Source organism: Silene latifolia, chromosome 9 (genome assembly GCF_048544455.1).
Source record: "Silene latifolia isolate original U9 population chromosome 9, ASM4854445v1, whole genome shotgun sequence".
Classification (NCBI taxonomy): Eukaryota; Viridiplantae; Streptophyta; class Magnoliopsida; order Caryophyllales; family Caryophyllaceae; genus Silene; species Silene latifolia.
The window spans coordinates 77,286,106-77,299,408 of NC_133534.1; the positions used below are offsets into that span (position 1 = coordinate 77,286,106).

General features: G+C 35.1%; 1 protein-coding gene across 1 annotated transcript; it reads left to right on the plus strand.

Annotated features, from left to right (window-relative positions):
• The first annotated feature begins 10,029 nt into the window (after positions 1-10,029).
• LOC141601239 (uncharacterized) lies at positions 10,030-10,773 on the plus strand. The gene has a single exon (XM_074421502.1). It carries the CDS (start codon positions 10,030-10,032, stop codon positions 10,771-10,773), a length of 744 nt encoding a protein of 247 aa, XP_074277603.1.
• The last annotated feature ends 2,530 nt before the right edge of the window (positions 10,774-13,303 follow it).

Consider the following 13,303-nt stretch of genomic DNA (forward strand, 5'->3'; position numbering starts at 1 on the left):
TACTATCATCTTCTATCCTTTCAACTTGACTTGTAAGACATAACCCAACTCGAGTCTTGTTAGACCATGCATGTGTTAAGTAGGGAAGATTAAGTCGACTTGTAGGTGTTGTACAATCCAAGAGATTCGGCTCCGGGACCCAAACTTTCCTAGGATTGTAAGATATAACCCAACTCAATCCATCACAACAATAATTGCTTGCTTATAATTTGAGAACATGTTTGTATGATCATATCCCATGATTCCCCTATGAACCCATGACACCCTAGTGCTTTTAATCAATTGTTTACACCCTTATTTCACTTACCTTGTTAGTTTATTTTCATTGCTATTTTAGTTTAGTGACCTTCTACATCAACCCAATTTGTGACACCCCTAGACACCACTAGTTACAATAGAATCTTCATTTCAATACCCGTCCCTTGGGATCCGACCTTTACTTGCCTCTTTACTAATTGTAGAGTTGTTTGTGAAGTATAAATTGTGTTTTGTATCGACCATTGACCAACGACCACATATGCTTAATTGTGAACACCAAATGGCACCGATCAGTTATACTGCTGTTGAACCAATTAAGTGATCCAAATTAAACATTATATTAAAATTATGATAGAGAATAAATGAAATTGAAAAGAAAATACCTTAGTATAACGGACGAAATTGGGCGTAACTTCAAAATTATACTGCTGTTGAACAATTCTCCAATGACAACGTCTATAGTGGTAATGTAAAACAACTGAGCTAAAAACTGGTTACTACTTTTATTTTTTTACTCCATTTCTTTTTTCTTGTAGGTAGTTAGTAGTAGTTACTAGTGTACTGTAACTGTTAAAAAATAAGGGAAATTAGAGAGGGTTGTATTAGTTTAGAAATTAGAGAGGAAATTACACATAAACCCTTTCCCTTGCTTCTCATTTTAAGGCGGCAAGACAAAAAGACACCCTAAAGGGGCCGAGTGAACCCTTTTTTTTTTTTTTGGGGGGGTATCCTAAAGGGGACGGGAAAGGGTTTAGGGTTTGATTAGGCGGACCGCTACCGCGGATACGCCTAATCCAACCCTAAACCCTTTCCCTTGCTTCTCATTTGAAGGCGGCAAGACAAAAAGACACACTAGAGGGGCCGAGTGAACCCTTTTTTTTGGGGGGCCGGGTATCCAAAAATGGGACGGGAAAGGGTTTAGGGTTTGATTAGGCAGACCACTACCGCAGATCTGCCTAATCAAACCCTAAACCCTTTCCAATGCTTCTCATTTGAAGGCGGCAAGACAAAAAGACATCCTAGAGGGGCCGAGTGAACCCTTTTTGGGGGGGCCGGGTATCCTAAAACGGGACATAAAAGGGTTTCGGGTTTGATTAGGCGGACCGCTACCGCGGATTCGCCTAATCCAACCCTAAACCCGTTCCCTTACTTCTCATTTGAAGGCGGCAAGACAAAAAGACACCCAAGAGGGGCCGAGTGAACCCTTTTTGCGTAATCCAACCCTAAACCCTTTCCCTTACTTCTCATTTGAAGGCGGCAAGACAAAAAGACACCCTAGAGGGGCCGAGTGAACCCTTTGGGGGGGGGGGTATCCTAAAACGGAACGTGAAAGGGTTTAGGGTTTGATTAGGCGGAGCGCTACCGCGGATCCGCCTAATCCAACCCTAAACCCTTTCCCTTGCTTCTCATTTGATGGCGGCAAGATAAAAAGACACCCTAGAGGGGCCGAGTGAACCCTTTTTGGGGGGGCCGGCTATCCTAAAACGGGACGGAAAAGGGTTTAGGGTTTGATTAGGCAGACCGCTACCGCAGATCCACTTAATAAACCCTAAACCGTTTCCCATGCTTCTCATTCGAAGGCGGAAAGACAAAAAGACACCCTAGAGGCGCCGAGTGAACCCTTTTTGGGGACGGGATTAAAACTAGGGGGCTGAGTATCCTAAAACGGGACGGGAAAGGATTTATGGTTGGATTAGGCAGACCGCGGTCTGCCTAATCCAACCTTAAACCCATTCCCTTATTTTAAGAGGATAATCTTTGAAAGAAATGTGGGTTTAAAGCTTTTGTACATCGTTACATAATAATATGGACATTTGTAAAATGTTGAAGGTATATTATAGTTGATCACTCTTGTAACTGGCTTTAAATTAGAAACGGTCAATTCTAAACATTTAAAGCTTAGGTACATGATAATAATTTAGATTCAAATAAAATTCATTATAAACTGCAAATATGTTTTGACAATAATAGTTAATGAAAACGCATATGTTTCTAAACTTAACTGCAGATTATAATTATACATAAATTAACATCAAAGTTCTTAACCCTTTCTGGGTTTACTGTAAACAAAAGCATGAACACTGCTCTCATTCTCTAGCAAGTCCTCCCTTAGACGTTTCTTATAACTGTCCATTAATTCCATAGCCTTCACGACTGCTGGCCAAGGTATAGTATTTTCACGATAAAGAAGAGCATATGATTCTCGTACAGCTGTGACACCGATGAGAAACTGACGGTCCATGTCAGCCTCTGCATACTGTTTTTGTCTATTAGCTTCAAATTGTTGGGCTATCTTTGTCTCTTTCACCGTGATAAACTTCATCTGCGCTTCAAAGAATGTCCAAATTTCTCATTGTAGTGACTTTGCATTCACTTCAGCTATGTCCAGTTTCTCGTACAACCCTTCCTGATGTTCTTCTAATACTTCGTTTTTACCAAGCACCTCAATAAGATATTGATCCATTGAATCTCTTTCGCGTTTTATTTCAGCGAGATCATACTCAACGTCAGCGAGTTTTTGATCGATATCCGACATTATTTCCACATTAGTAACGGAACTCATATTCTGGTTCAGGCAAAAAATAAACGTATTTTAAAAAAAGTGACAATAAACTTAAGGCATTATGGTTAGTACCAACTTCAACCATATTTAAGGCCATACTATAGGGTAAAACAAATTAACGTGGGCTTTGACATTGTATAATCATGCAATGAGCAAACAATGTTATTGTGAAAACAGATTACAGCAAAAGGTAAAATAATCTTCTCCTGCAAATATTAAGCATGTTGCCAAATTGAAATATCTACTATACTTAATTTTGGCAAAACGTTCCAGACCACAAATGCGCTTTGATTTTCGGACCAAGCAACTTTTAATTCGTCTGGGGACTAAAGTATATATTTCTTTTCGCAAGATAAAAAAACATACTGATTAATCAAATAATACTTATAAATGAAATAATCAGAATGTTATATAGGCTACTATTTACATAAAGATATGCATTTCTTTTGCAGGGAAAAAATAATAAGAACAAAAAAAAAACCGAAACCGTGAGCACCTTTTCAAGGGAGTGAAGACGTTTTCTATATGATTATTCCATAGATTTTGTAATTAGCACACTAGTTTAGACAAGTATTTATAGTGAGTTTTATATTTAAACTGATTATGAAACAGTCTTAAATGGCTTTTGTAAGTATTTCTAATATTAATTAAATAGTATTATGTCGTTTACTATCATTAACATTCAATACATTTTATATATGCTATATCAAAATGGACAACAATATTTCCTATGAACATTATCAAAAAAATAAATGTTCCTTTAAAGGCATGACAATGGACATTGGCAGGAATACATTATATATGAACCTTTATTTGTATGAAATAAATTACCAGAGCATATTAGAATTCGATCACTGCAATATTCTTGCAATAATATTCAATATACTTATTTACATAAAGATATGCATTTCTTTTGCAGGGAAAAAATAATAAGAACAAAAAAACAGAAATTAGAGTACCTTTTTAAGGGAGTGAAGACGGTTTGTATGATTATTCCTTAGATTTTGTAATTAGCACACTAGTTTAGATAATTATTTATAGTGAGTTTTATATATAAACTGCTTTGGATAAGAATAGGAGAAGTTACAATTTATGAGTGTAGTATTATTTGTCTTTTCACATGCATTAGTTTACAACTGTCATTTGACACATGTCTCATTTAATCAAATAATCATGAATAGTGGTGTCTTTTCACCTGAATTATTTTACAACTTGCATATGAGAGTGTAATTATTAGATGCATTAATTTATATTATTTAATTTAAATGGTACATTGTTAATGCACGTAATGGACATTGTAAATACAGTGATGGGATAATTCTTTTCATGATGTATCGAAAATCCAAAAATTATAAAAGGTACTACGTCAATATAATGAAATATCATTAACAAATAAGAGAATGTACTTATATTCTTATATTCTGAATGGACATTGAAAATCAACAGTAGGTACAAGGGGTATGAGGTAAATATATAAATTATACTCAAATGTACCTCAGCTGTTTATAAATATTACTCGGTTTGATTTAATAGAATAAAAGCAAGTTCGACCGCTGGTCGGGAAATTGATGTCGGGATAGAGTCAAAATCTTCTTCTTCACTGTCTACAACAACAAGGTTTCCTAACTCGGGTGCCAAATGATATTGAAACAGGTGCAATGTCCTCCTTATTAAGAGATTGTCTGTCAAGTGACAAAGACACCTTCGGAAAACCACTACATTATCCCTGGTAATCGTTCTAACCCCAAATGAAATGCTTGTCTGTAATCTCCTTTCATATTCCTCTCTTAAACGGGCTTCCTCATTGTGTAAGGTAAACATCTTAGCCCAACACTTGCATACTGCTTCAATGCTATGTTTGTCAGCTTAATTAACTTTTTGAAAAATTTGTAGCATGTAAGTTTCATCTTGTTGTACTGTGTTTTTTGCATAGTTGTCCTCCACCCCTGCAATTATGGCGTCCTTCCCATTAAATAGCCATCCTAGCATTGTCTTCTTTGCGTCAAGATGATGTTCAATGAATTGTTTTCTGACTTCCTCTTCAAAATTTGTTACCAATCCCAAGCAAAATAATGACATGATTTCCGCTGTACACAGATTAAGAATGGTTTTTCCAAAATGTTCATTGAACGATAGCATTTAAAACATCATACTGTAAACTTTAAAAACACTATTAATTGAATGATGAACACTGTGAGCAATATTCGAAATTGAGTAAATTTGTACAATTAGTATTTTAATTTACCTATTACTTCTATTTCATATGTTGTACACAATTTTCCTACTTGCCCCAATTAGCCCAACACACGTAAATCTCACACAATTGTAATAAATAAATAACAAATCTAAACGAAATGTATATTATATTTATCCCTTGAGGACAGTTTGAGAGTATTTGCAAATGTTTAGTAAACTTGACATGAACATCCCATTAAACTGAAAACGACGAAAATGAAACCAACAAAAGAGGCGGGATTTTCAGGTGATTTTGTCATTGATTTAAATCAACCAAGTATAATTACCTAAGAAATACACCAAAACAATGGACGAAATTCAGTACAAGTTAGTAAATGAACGTGATTACCTCGCAATGAAGAAGTATTGAAAACGAAGGTGGAGTATAATCAAAATTTATGGAGAAGTTACCTAATACTCCGTAGTTGAAAGAAGTATTTTCTTTGTAAAGAAGGTTTGAAAGAAATATTCCTTTTATCTATTTTAGATTTACACCTAATTGTGTGTTTTATAATTGAACATAAGTTGGCTATACTTCCATAATAGGTATTATTAGGTCCACCCTAGATTTACGTGTGTTGGGGTTATTTGGGCAAGTAGGAAAATTGTGTGCAACATATGAAATAGAAGTAATAGTTAAATTAAAATACTAATTGTACATATTTAATTAATTTCGAATATTGCTATTTCCCTTCTCTTTTCTGCCCTCTTCTCATATGATTTGTTTAAATATTAGTGTATACGTAGTATATTTTTTTGTTTTCCTTAAAATGAACATTTTCGTATTTAAATGACCACGCACGATATAAATTAATTGTATTAATTGTGAGATCCTAAAGCAAGAAAGTGACACAGGATGTAAATTTGTTTTCCTTAAAATGAACATTCTCGTATTAAAGCAAGAACATCATTGATTTTGGTGTACATTTGTTTTCCTTAAAATGGACAATTGATCATTATAGAATGTACATTATAACAAGTAGCTTGGGATGAATGCACATCCAGTACAACTTTGGTGTACATACGCCAAAGATCAAATGTACATTATCAATACAGCAAACCCAATAGACATCAAGTAACGCCAGATATGTCGACAGCACAAAAGAAACTAATAAATCATATTCAGGAACTATTTGTGAGTGTCAATGACACGCTAATGCATGTCTAATAACGCTGTTACGATGTTTGTTGTGCTCAAATGTTAGTAGCCTGCATAGGTACTTGAATCTCAGCATTATCAACGATCTCATCTGCAAAAAAAAACCATGAAATTAGAATTTAATAACCAACAAGATAACATTGATTTGGTCTAAATAAGTTATAATTGAAATGTAAAACTCACATCAATTTTGGACAGTCCACAGTCCCAAGTGGCTATTCCCTTAAATGTTTCCATGTGCCTCATATTGTAAATACCACAGTCAAAAATATTTTTGTTATTTCTCCTTGGAAGCATTGCTATTGTAGGATCCATGCCCATTACTATATTACTTTTCTCCATAGTTGATTGATTTCACCCAAAAACCGTGCAAAAGCATCACCCTGGAACGCAATAATAAAAATTAGACGAGATGAACCATAATGTACATGAATTTACCAATGCAAGTGAAAGATAACAATTCATATTTGAGGAGAATTTAAATTTAACAGTTCAAGTACACTATCACCATACTCTTCTAAGACAGTCCCCCTTCTAATGTGATTGTCAAAAATCATAAGACATTTCCTTGGTAAGTCGAAAACGTACAACACAAAATGATTCTCAAGTGCAATAGGGAAGAAGAACTAGCATCAGGGAAAGAAACAATTATAAGGTCACTGACTGGTAAAGGTTAATTTCATGTTAAGTAATAGCACATTTTGAAAACTTTGACAGTACATTCACTGACTTCTATTCAAATAGACTACTACAGTAATACTGAATTTAATTTCAATTACTAAATGAAGTGAGGGACTGACTAGTTCAATGGATGGTAGATCAATCCACTCAAACTCATTTAATCCTACTTGATGCGACGCTTGAAAGGTTTGTAACGATGATCATCAATAGAATCACCTGTGTTCTTCATCAATAACAACTGCACAATGAAGATAAAATTTTAGTAATGTGAAAATGTTGGAAATAGTAAACTGAAATACATGAAAATAATGACCAAACTTACATATGTAAGTGTACTAAAAAAGAATCGTGTGGGATTGGTTGGATTCCCATCCTTTTCTTTGTAGTTTAGATATGCCGACTAAGAATCTATGATAGAGCTTGAGATATAGTGATACGGTTTTAATGACAACAGTTGATTCCAACCAAGGACATTATTTTTGAACTCCAATAACGTATTACTGCACACAAACAGTAATAGCATTATGATTAGCAGCAGATATGTAAAGATGAACTTCGTAAATGAATATAAAATATTAAATCTTCTGTATGTAATTACCAAGTGTTATCCATAGAGCCCTGGCCACTGAACACATAATTTGAAATCTGATATTGCATTGATGTCAAAGGTATGAAGGGATTCGTGTCGTCAATAGCATCAAGGAGAGGTTCACAGGAAGGACTCCTACTAAAATGATATTGATTCCCTGTTTTCGGATATAAAGGTGGACGATCAGCAGACAGTTTCTTTCTTTTTTTACCCCGCTCTGGTGCTGCATAAACAGAAGAGTCCTCATCTTCCGGGAAGACACCTAAACTGAATGACACAACAACGTTTGTAGATGCATCCTTATTCCTCTCAGCAATCAATTTTCTCACTTTACGAAGAGCCGCTATGGGTTTGCTAGATGAAGTGGGTTGTTTGTTAAAAACCTGGTCTGTTTGATATGATGTTTGAATATGTGTTTCAGTTAAATGAGCAAGAATTTCTATCGGTGGCACTTCTGCACAGCTTGTTCCTAAGGTGGCCCTAACAATGTCATGTTTGTCCCTCATAATCTGTTTAATGCGTGGCCAGTTACAAGGTGGGTCAACAATCCCATCTTCAATAGGGCTGTCAGGAACATCAATCAACAAAGGATAAGAGGAGGTTTTTTAAGATGCTACACGAAGTACGGCGAACTCTAGGACGATTAACAATCTCTTCTATTGTAGGGTTATCGGGAACATCAATTATCGCAACAGAAGAAGAGTTTTTGTCAACTGTATGTAAAGTATGACAAATGTTAGGATAATGTACTACTCCTATTGTAGGACTGTCAGAAACTTCAATTATCACAGAAGAAGAAGAGTCTTTGGTGAATCTCGATGGAGGTTGACAAACAATAGGTGAATTAGGACTGTTTTGCACAACCATAGTGACATCTGTGTTCTTCAGTTTTAAGCGCTGTAAAAAAAATAAAAATAAAAAACATATAAGATAAAAACATAAAGCCATTAAAAATAAAGATATCCAGAAAGTACATGCTAAGCATTAAGAAAGTACATGAAGAAAATACATCCTAAATATTAAGCCATAGCAAAGAACATCAAAATTATTAGGAAACAATGCGTACAAATTTATGTATATCCCTAAACATTAACAAACTACATCAAAATCATTAGCAAACAATGCGTATAAATTCCGACATATTGATATGAAGGACAGGTATCAAGAAAGTAAATGCTAAATATTAAAAAAGTACATGAAGAAAATACATCCTAAACATTAACAAATATTAAGCCATAGCAAAGTACATCAAAATCATTAGGAAACAATGCGTATAAATTCCGACATATTGATGCACGTGAGAAATAATATTAGGACTGATTTATAATGAACATCTTCGAACATTAATAGCTAAGGAAACTATGTCAAATTCAAAGCAGGTGAAAAGTAAAACAGTTGTTTTTAGCAAATAATTAAAGGCAAAGAGTATAACATTCATTCCGATAGAGAGCGATAAAGAGTAAGTGAACGATCTGAGAATGAGAAAACGTGCAGCTACAATTTAATTGACAAGGAAAACGAAAAGTAGTAAGATGTTAAAGAGAAGAAGTTTAAAGTGGCGGTATTCTTTTAAAAAATTGGGTCATACTATCATGCCATAAGTCCATTCTTTTTTTTTTTTTATTCCAACTGCTTGAACCGTTTGAACCTCTAATTTTATATACCCATTTTATACTTAAAAAGCTTCAAATTAGGTCAAATTAGGATATATGGCCATTTAACACAATGTTAATGTTATAATTTGTCAATGTATTTTTCTATAAGTTCTAAATGTACTTTTTCGACATTCATAATGTACAAATTAGCTCAAATTGTTGGATTACGAATGACCTCAAGATCGAAAGGCACCCTAGAGGGGGCGAGTGAACCCTTTTTGGGGACGGGATTAAAACTAGGGGCCAAGTTTCCTAAAACGACACGGGAAATGGTGTAGGGTTGGATTATGAACGGCCGCAAGACCAAAAGACACCCTAGAGGGGGCGACTGAACCCTTTTTGGGGACAGGAGTAAAACTAGGGGGTCGGGTATCCTAAAACGGGACAGGAAAGGGTTTAGGGTTGGATTAGGCAGACCGCTACCGCGGATCCACCTAATCCAACCCTAAACCCTTTCCCTTATGTGTGGTTTGTACAGCCGCAAGACCAAAAGACACCCAACAAGGGGCGAGTGAACCCTTTTTTGGGAAGGGATTAAAAATAGATCTTTGACAGTTTATTAAACAGGTTTTCCTGTTTACACTGTATATATTATGTAATGTATGTAAACAGTTTAATTAAAATGTCTATTATCTTTATTCATAATGTGCATGTTCTGATTATTAGGTGCAACTAAAATATCATTAAGTACTGTTTGGAAAATGTACATTATATTATATTTAAAGGTACATTAAATTATTTTAAAAAGAATATGAAACATTAATTAAATTGTAATACATGTGATCGTTTAATAAGATAGAAAACTTCAAAAGTTCATTCATATACTTAGATTATGATGTCGCTATAGATAGATCTTTGACGTGATTTTAGACCTATTTTCCTGTTTTCAATGTATAATAGAAATAAATGTGCTTGGAATTACAAGTACAACATTAAAACTGAGGATTTCTGGGCTATGGCGATCAAACCTCACCACTCAGAAAGTTGGAGAAGTATTCTGCTGGTTAAGAATGAGCTTATTACTAGAACTGGCAGCATAGAAGGGGCACAGCAAGTCTTGACTCGAAGTGTGCAGGCAGGTAAACTGAATCTCAGCCTACTGTATGAACACTTTAGGGTACCAGCAGCTAAGATAAGTTGGGCAAAAGGAGTTTGGAACCCTGCTGTCTTACCTAAACATGGGTTTCTTATGGTCCTAGCCGTGCAGGGGAAGCTAGCTACTGTTGATAAACTCAATCAGAAAGGGCAATGTATTGTGAACAGATGTATCCTCTGCAAAAATGATAGTGAATCACATCAGCACCTGTTTTTTAATTGTCCCTTTGCCAGTACAGTCTGGACAGGGGTTTTGCAATGGCTGAGAATGAGTAATAGAACAAAGAACATGAGGAAGGAATTAAAATGGATTGCCAGACATCAGCAGAGGAGACATTGGAAAGCTAGACTGTATTCCAGCAGTTTAGCAGCCACGGTCTATAGCTTGTGGGAGGAAAGGAATGGTCGTCTTTTTCGTGAAGAAGAACATGGTTCTGATTATCTTTTGAAACGTATACAGTATGTAGTCAGTGTGAGGCTTCTCTTTGTAACTAATTCTCGATATAAGGATGAGGTGGCAGATTATCTAAATGCTTGAGTTAGGTAATTATTGGTTATACTTAGTAAGATTGGCCATTATTCCCTTTATGGATGAATAAAATGGCTTGTTTTCTTGAAAAAAAAAATGTGCTTTTAATTTAATTCAAATGTCCATTATGTATGTTCATAATGTGCATGTACTGTTTTATAAAAAAGATTTAAAAGCAGACCTGAAATGTACATTATATTATTTTGCTAATTCAGTACATCATAAGTCGCTATTCAAGGAAATAATAACGTTCAAGTAAATAGCACGCTAAAAATAGACAAAGAAGTACTGTAATTAGGTGCAACTAAACATTGGTTCACAAATTGAACATTTTGCTTATGCAATTCGAAATTATTACACATACTAACGTACATTAGAATTTAAAACATCATACTACATGAACATGGGTGTCATCAGACAAATTCTAACGTACTGCGTAGATAATATTTGAACATTAAATGTAATCACTAGCTTTAGAGAAACGACCCTTCTTCGCATGATCAGCGACAGTTTCACGTCAATCGTTGTGGTCGAACATTAGTCATGTGCATAGATATTTGTATCGTAACACTTTAAGCATGCTCCGCTGCAAAACAGAAGCCAACAATTAACGAGATAAGCAAGACACAATGAACATGAATTTCTTTAAAATTAGAACCAACACTCACATCATTTTTCATCAGGCCACATTTCCAAGAGATTAATCACATAAATGTTTCCATGTGTCTCATTATGTATAAACCACAGTCATCAACATTGTAGTTATTTCTCCAACTAATCTTTGCAACAATGGGATCCATAGCCAAGACAACGTTGCTAGAGTCAGAAGTTTTTGGGTTCTCACCCAAAAACCTTCCAAGAGCATCAATCTATGACAAAACATTTTAAACCAGTGTTATGCGCGACAAATAGTCCAAATTCAATAGAACAACAAGAATGTGTCAAATTCAAACATACTGTTAACAGTGGAGATACACCATATTTCTTGATGGCGTCTTCATCTGAGAGTGAGTTGTCAAGAATGACGAAACGCTTCCTCATCAGGTCAACCACATATAAGAAGAAGTGTTTCTCGTGTACAATTGGGAAAAAAAACTGAAATTGCAAAACAAATGACTTACAACCATGAGTACAGTCAAACTCTTGGAAGGGTACATTTTGGCTAATCGTGAGGCACATGTAAAAAAAGAGAATGATACATTTCAATATAAAGTGACCTCATTTAATACAAACACAAAGAAAATTCCCTTTGACTCAAGCAGTTGCAATAAAACAAAAGCAGAATGCAGACATGGAATGATAGTATGACTCTTGGTCTATGCTCCCAACGTGTGCATATAGTTGCAACTGCTCTTATGCATATTGGATATTCCCCACCTTGAGAATTTATATCATTAACATTGTAAATGTTTAAAAAGTACATTTAGTACGTTTAGAAAGTACATTGAGAAATTATAACATTAACATTGTGTTAAATGGTCATTTATCCTAATTTGACCTAATCTGAACTTTTTTAATATAAAATGTGTATATACAAGTTGAGGTTCAAATGGGTTTAGTAGTTGGAATTAAACAAAAAATGAAAGGAATAATGGGATAATAGTATGACTCAATTTTTTAAAAATGCAATACAAAAATGGCAAAGAAAATTGGAAAGTATTTCAAGCGAACAATAACAACTTACGAGTGCGATTGAAGTTATGTCTATCCCCGGGAAAAGCTGCAACTCCATTTTTACACGAGCCTCGAACAATTCATAAATATTTTCATCAATTAAACCTGGGCTAGGTTTCGCTAATACAGACTGCATGGGAAAGTAACGAAAGAGGGAAGTACAATATTTCAAAATACATATTACACACAGCATTTAAGAGTGTATGTAAATGTACTTACATGCACAAGCGTGGTAAAAAAGAACCGCTTCGGAGTACCAAGATTATTTTCTTCCCCTTTGCAATTCAAATATGATGACCAGCAATCAATTACAACACTCGAAACATGTTCAGACGGCTTTAATGACCATAAATGCATTCGCGTTGCAAAATAAGTCTTGTATGAATATAAGTGCTCACTAGAGCAAAAAATATATCAAATTACTTGTCAGGTGTGAAACAGTGAAAATGACATTCACAAAATGTTAATTTAACATGTTCACATTTTAGATTACCTAGAACGACGATTGGTAGTGCCCCGGTCACTGAAAACATATTCAGCCACTTGAAGGTGCACCGCAGTAAGAGGTGTTAACACATTGGTGTCATCTTGGATAGCAGAAAACAGCGGATCAAAACGAGATGACAGTTGCTTGTTGCTGGGTAGAGGTATATAGGAAGGACTTGCCATGAAATGAACCCTTTTGGCATGTGAAGAAGATTCACCAGTGACAGGGCGATCGGGTTTAACCCCTTTAGCTGCGGCTAACCTTGCCTCACTCTCAGCAAAGTCTTTCTCCAACCCTAAATCAAACGAAAATTCACCAGTGACAGGTACGGATGAATTTCTCCACATAGCACATTATTCTCTGTGTTTAGCACGAGCA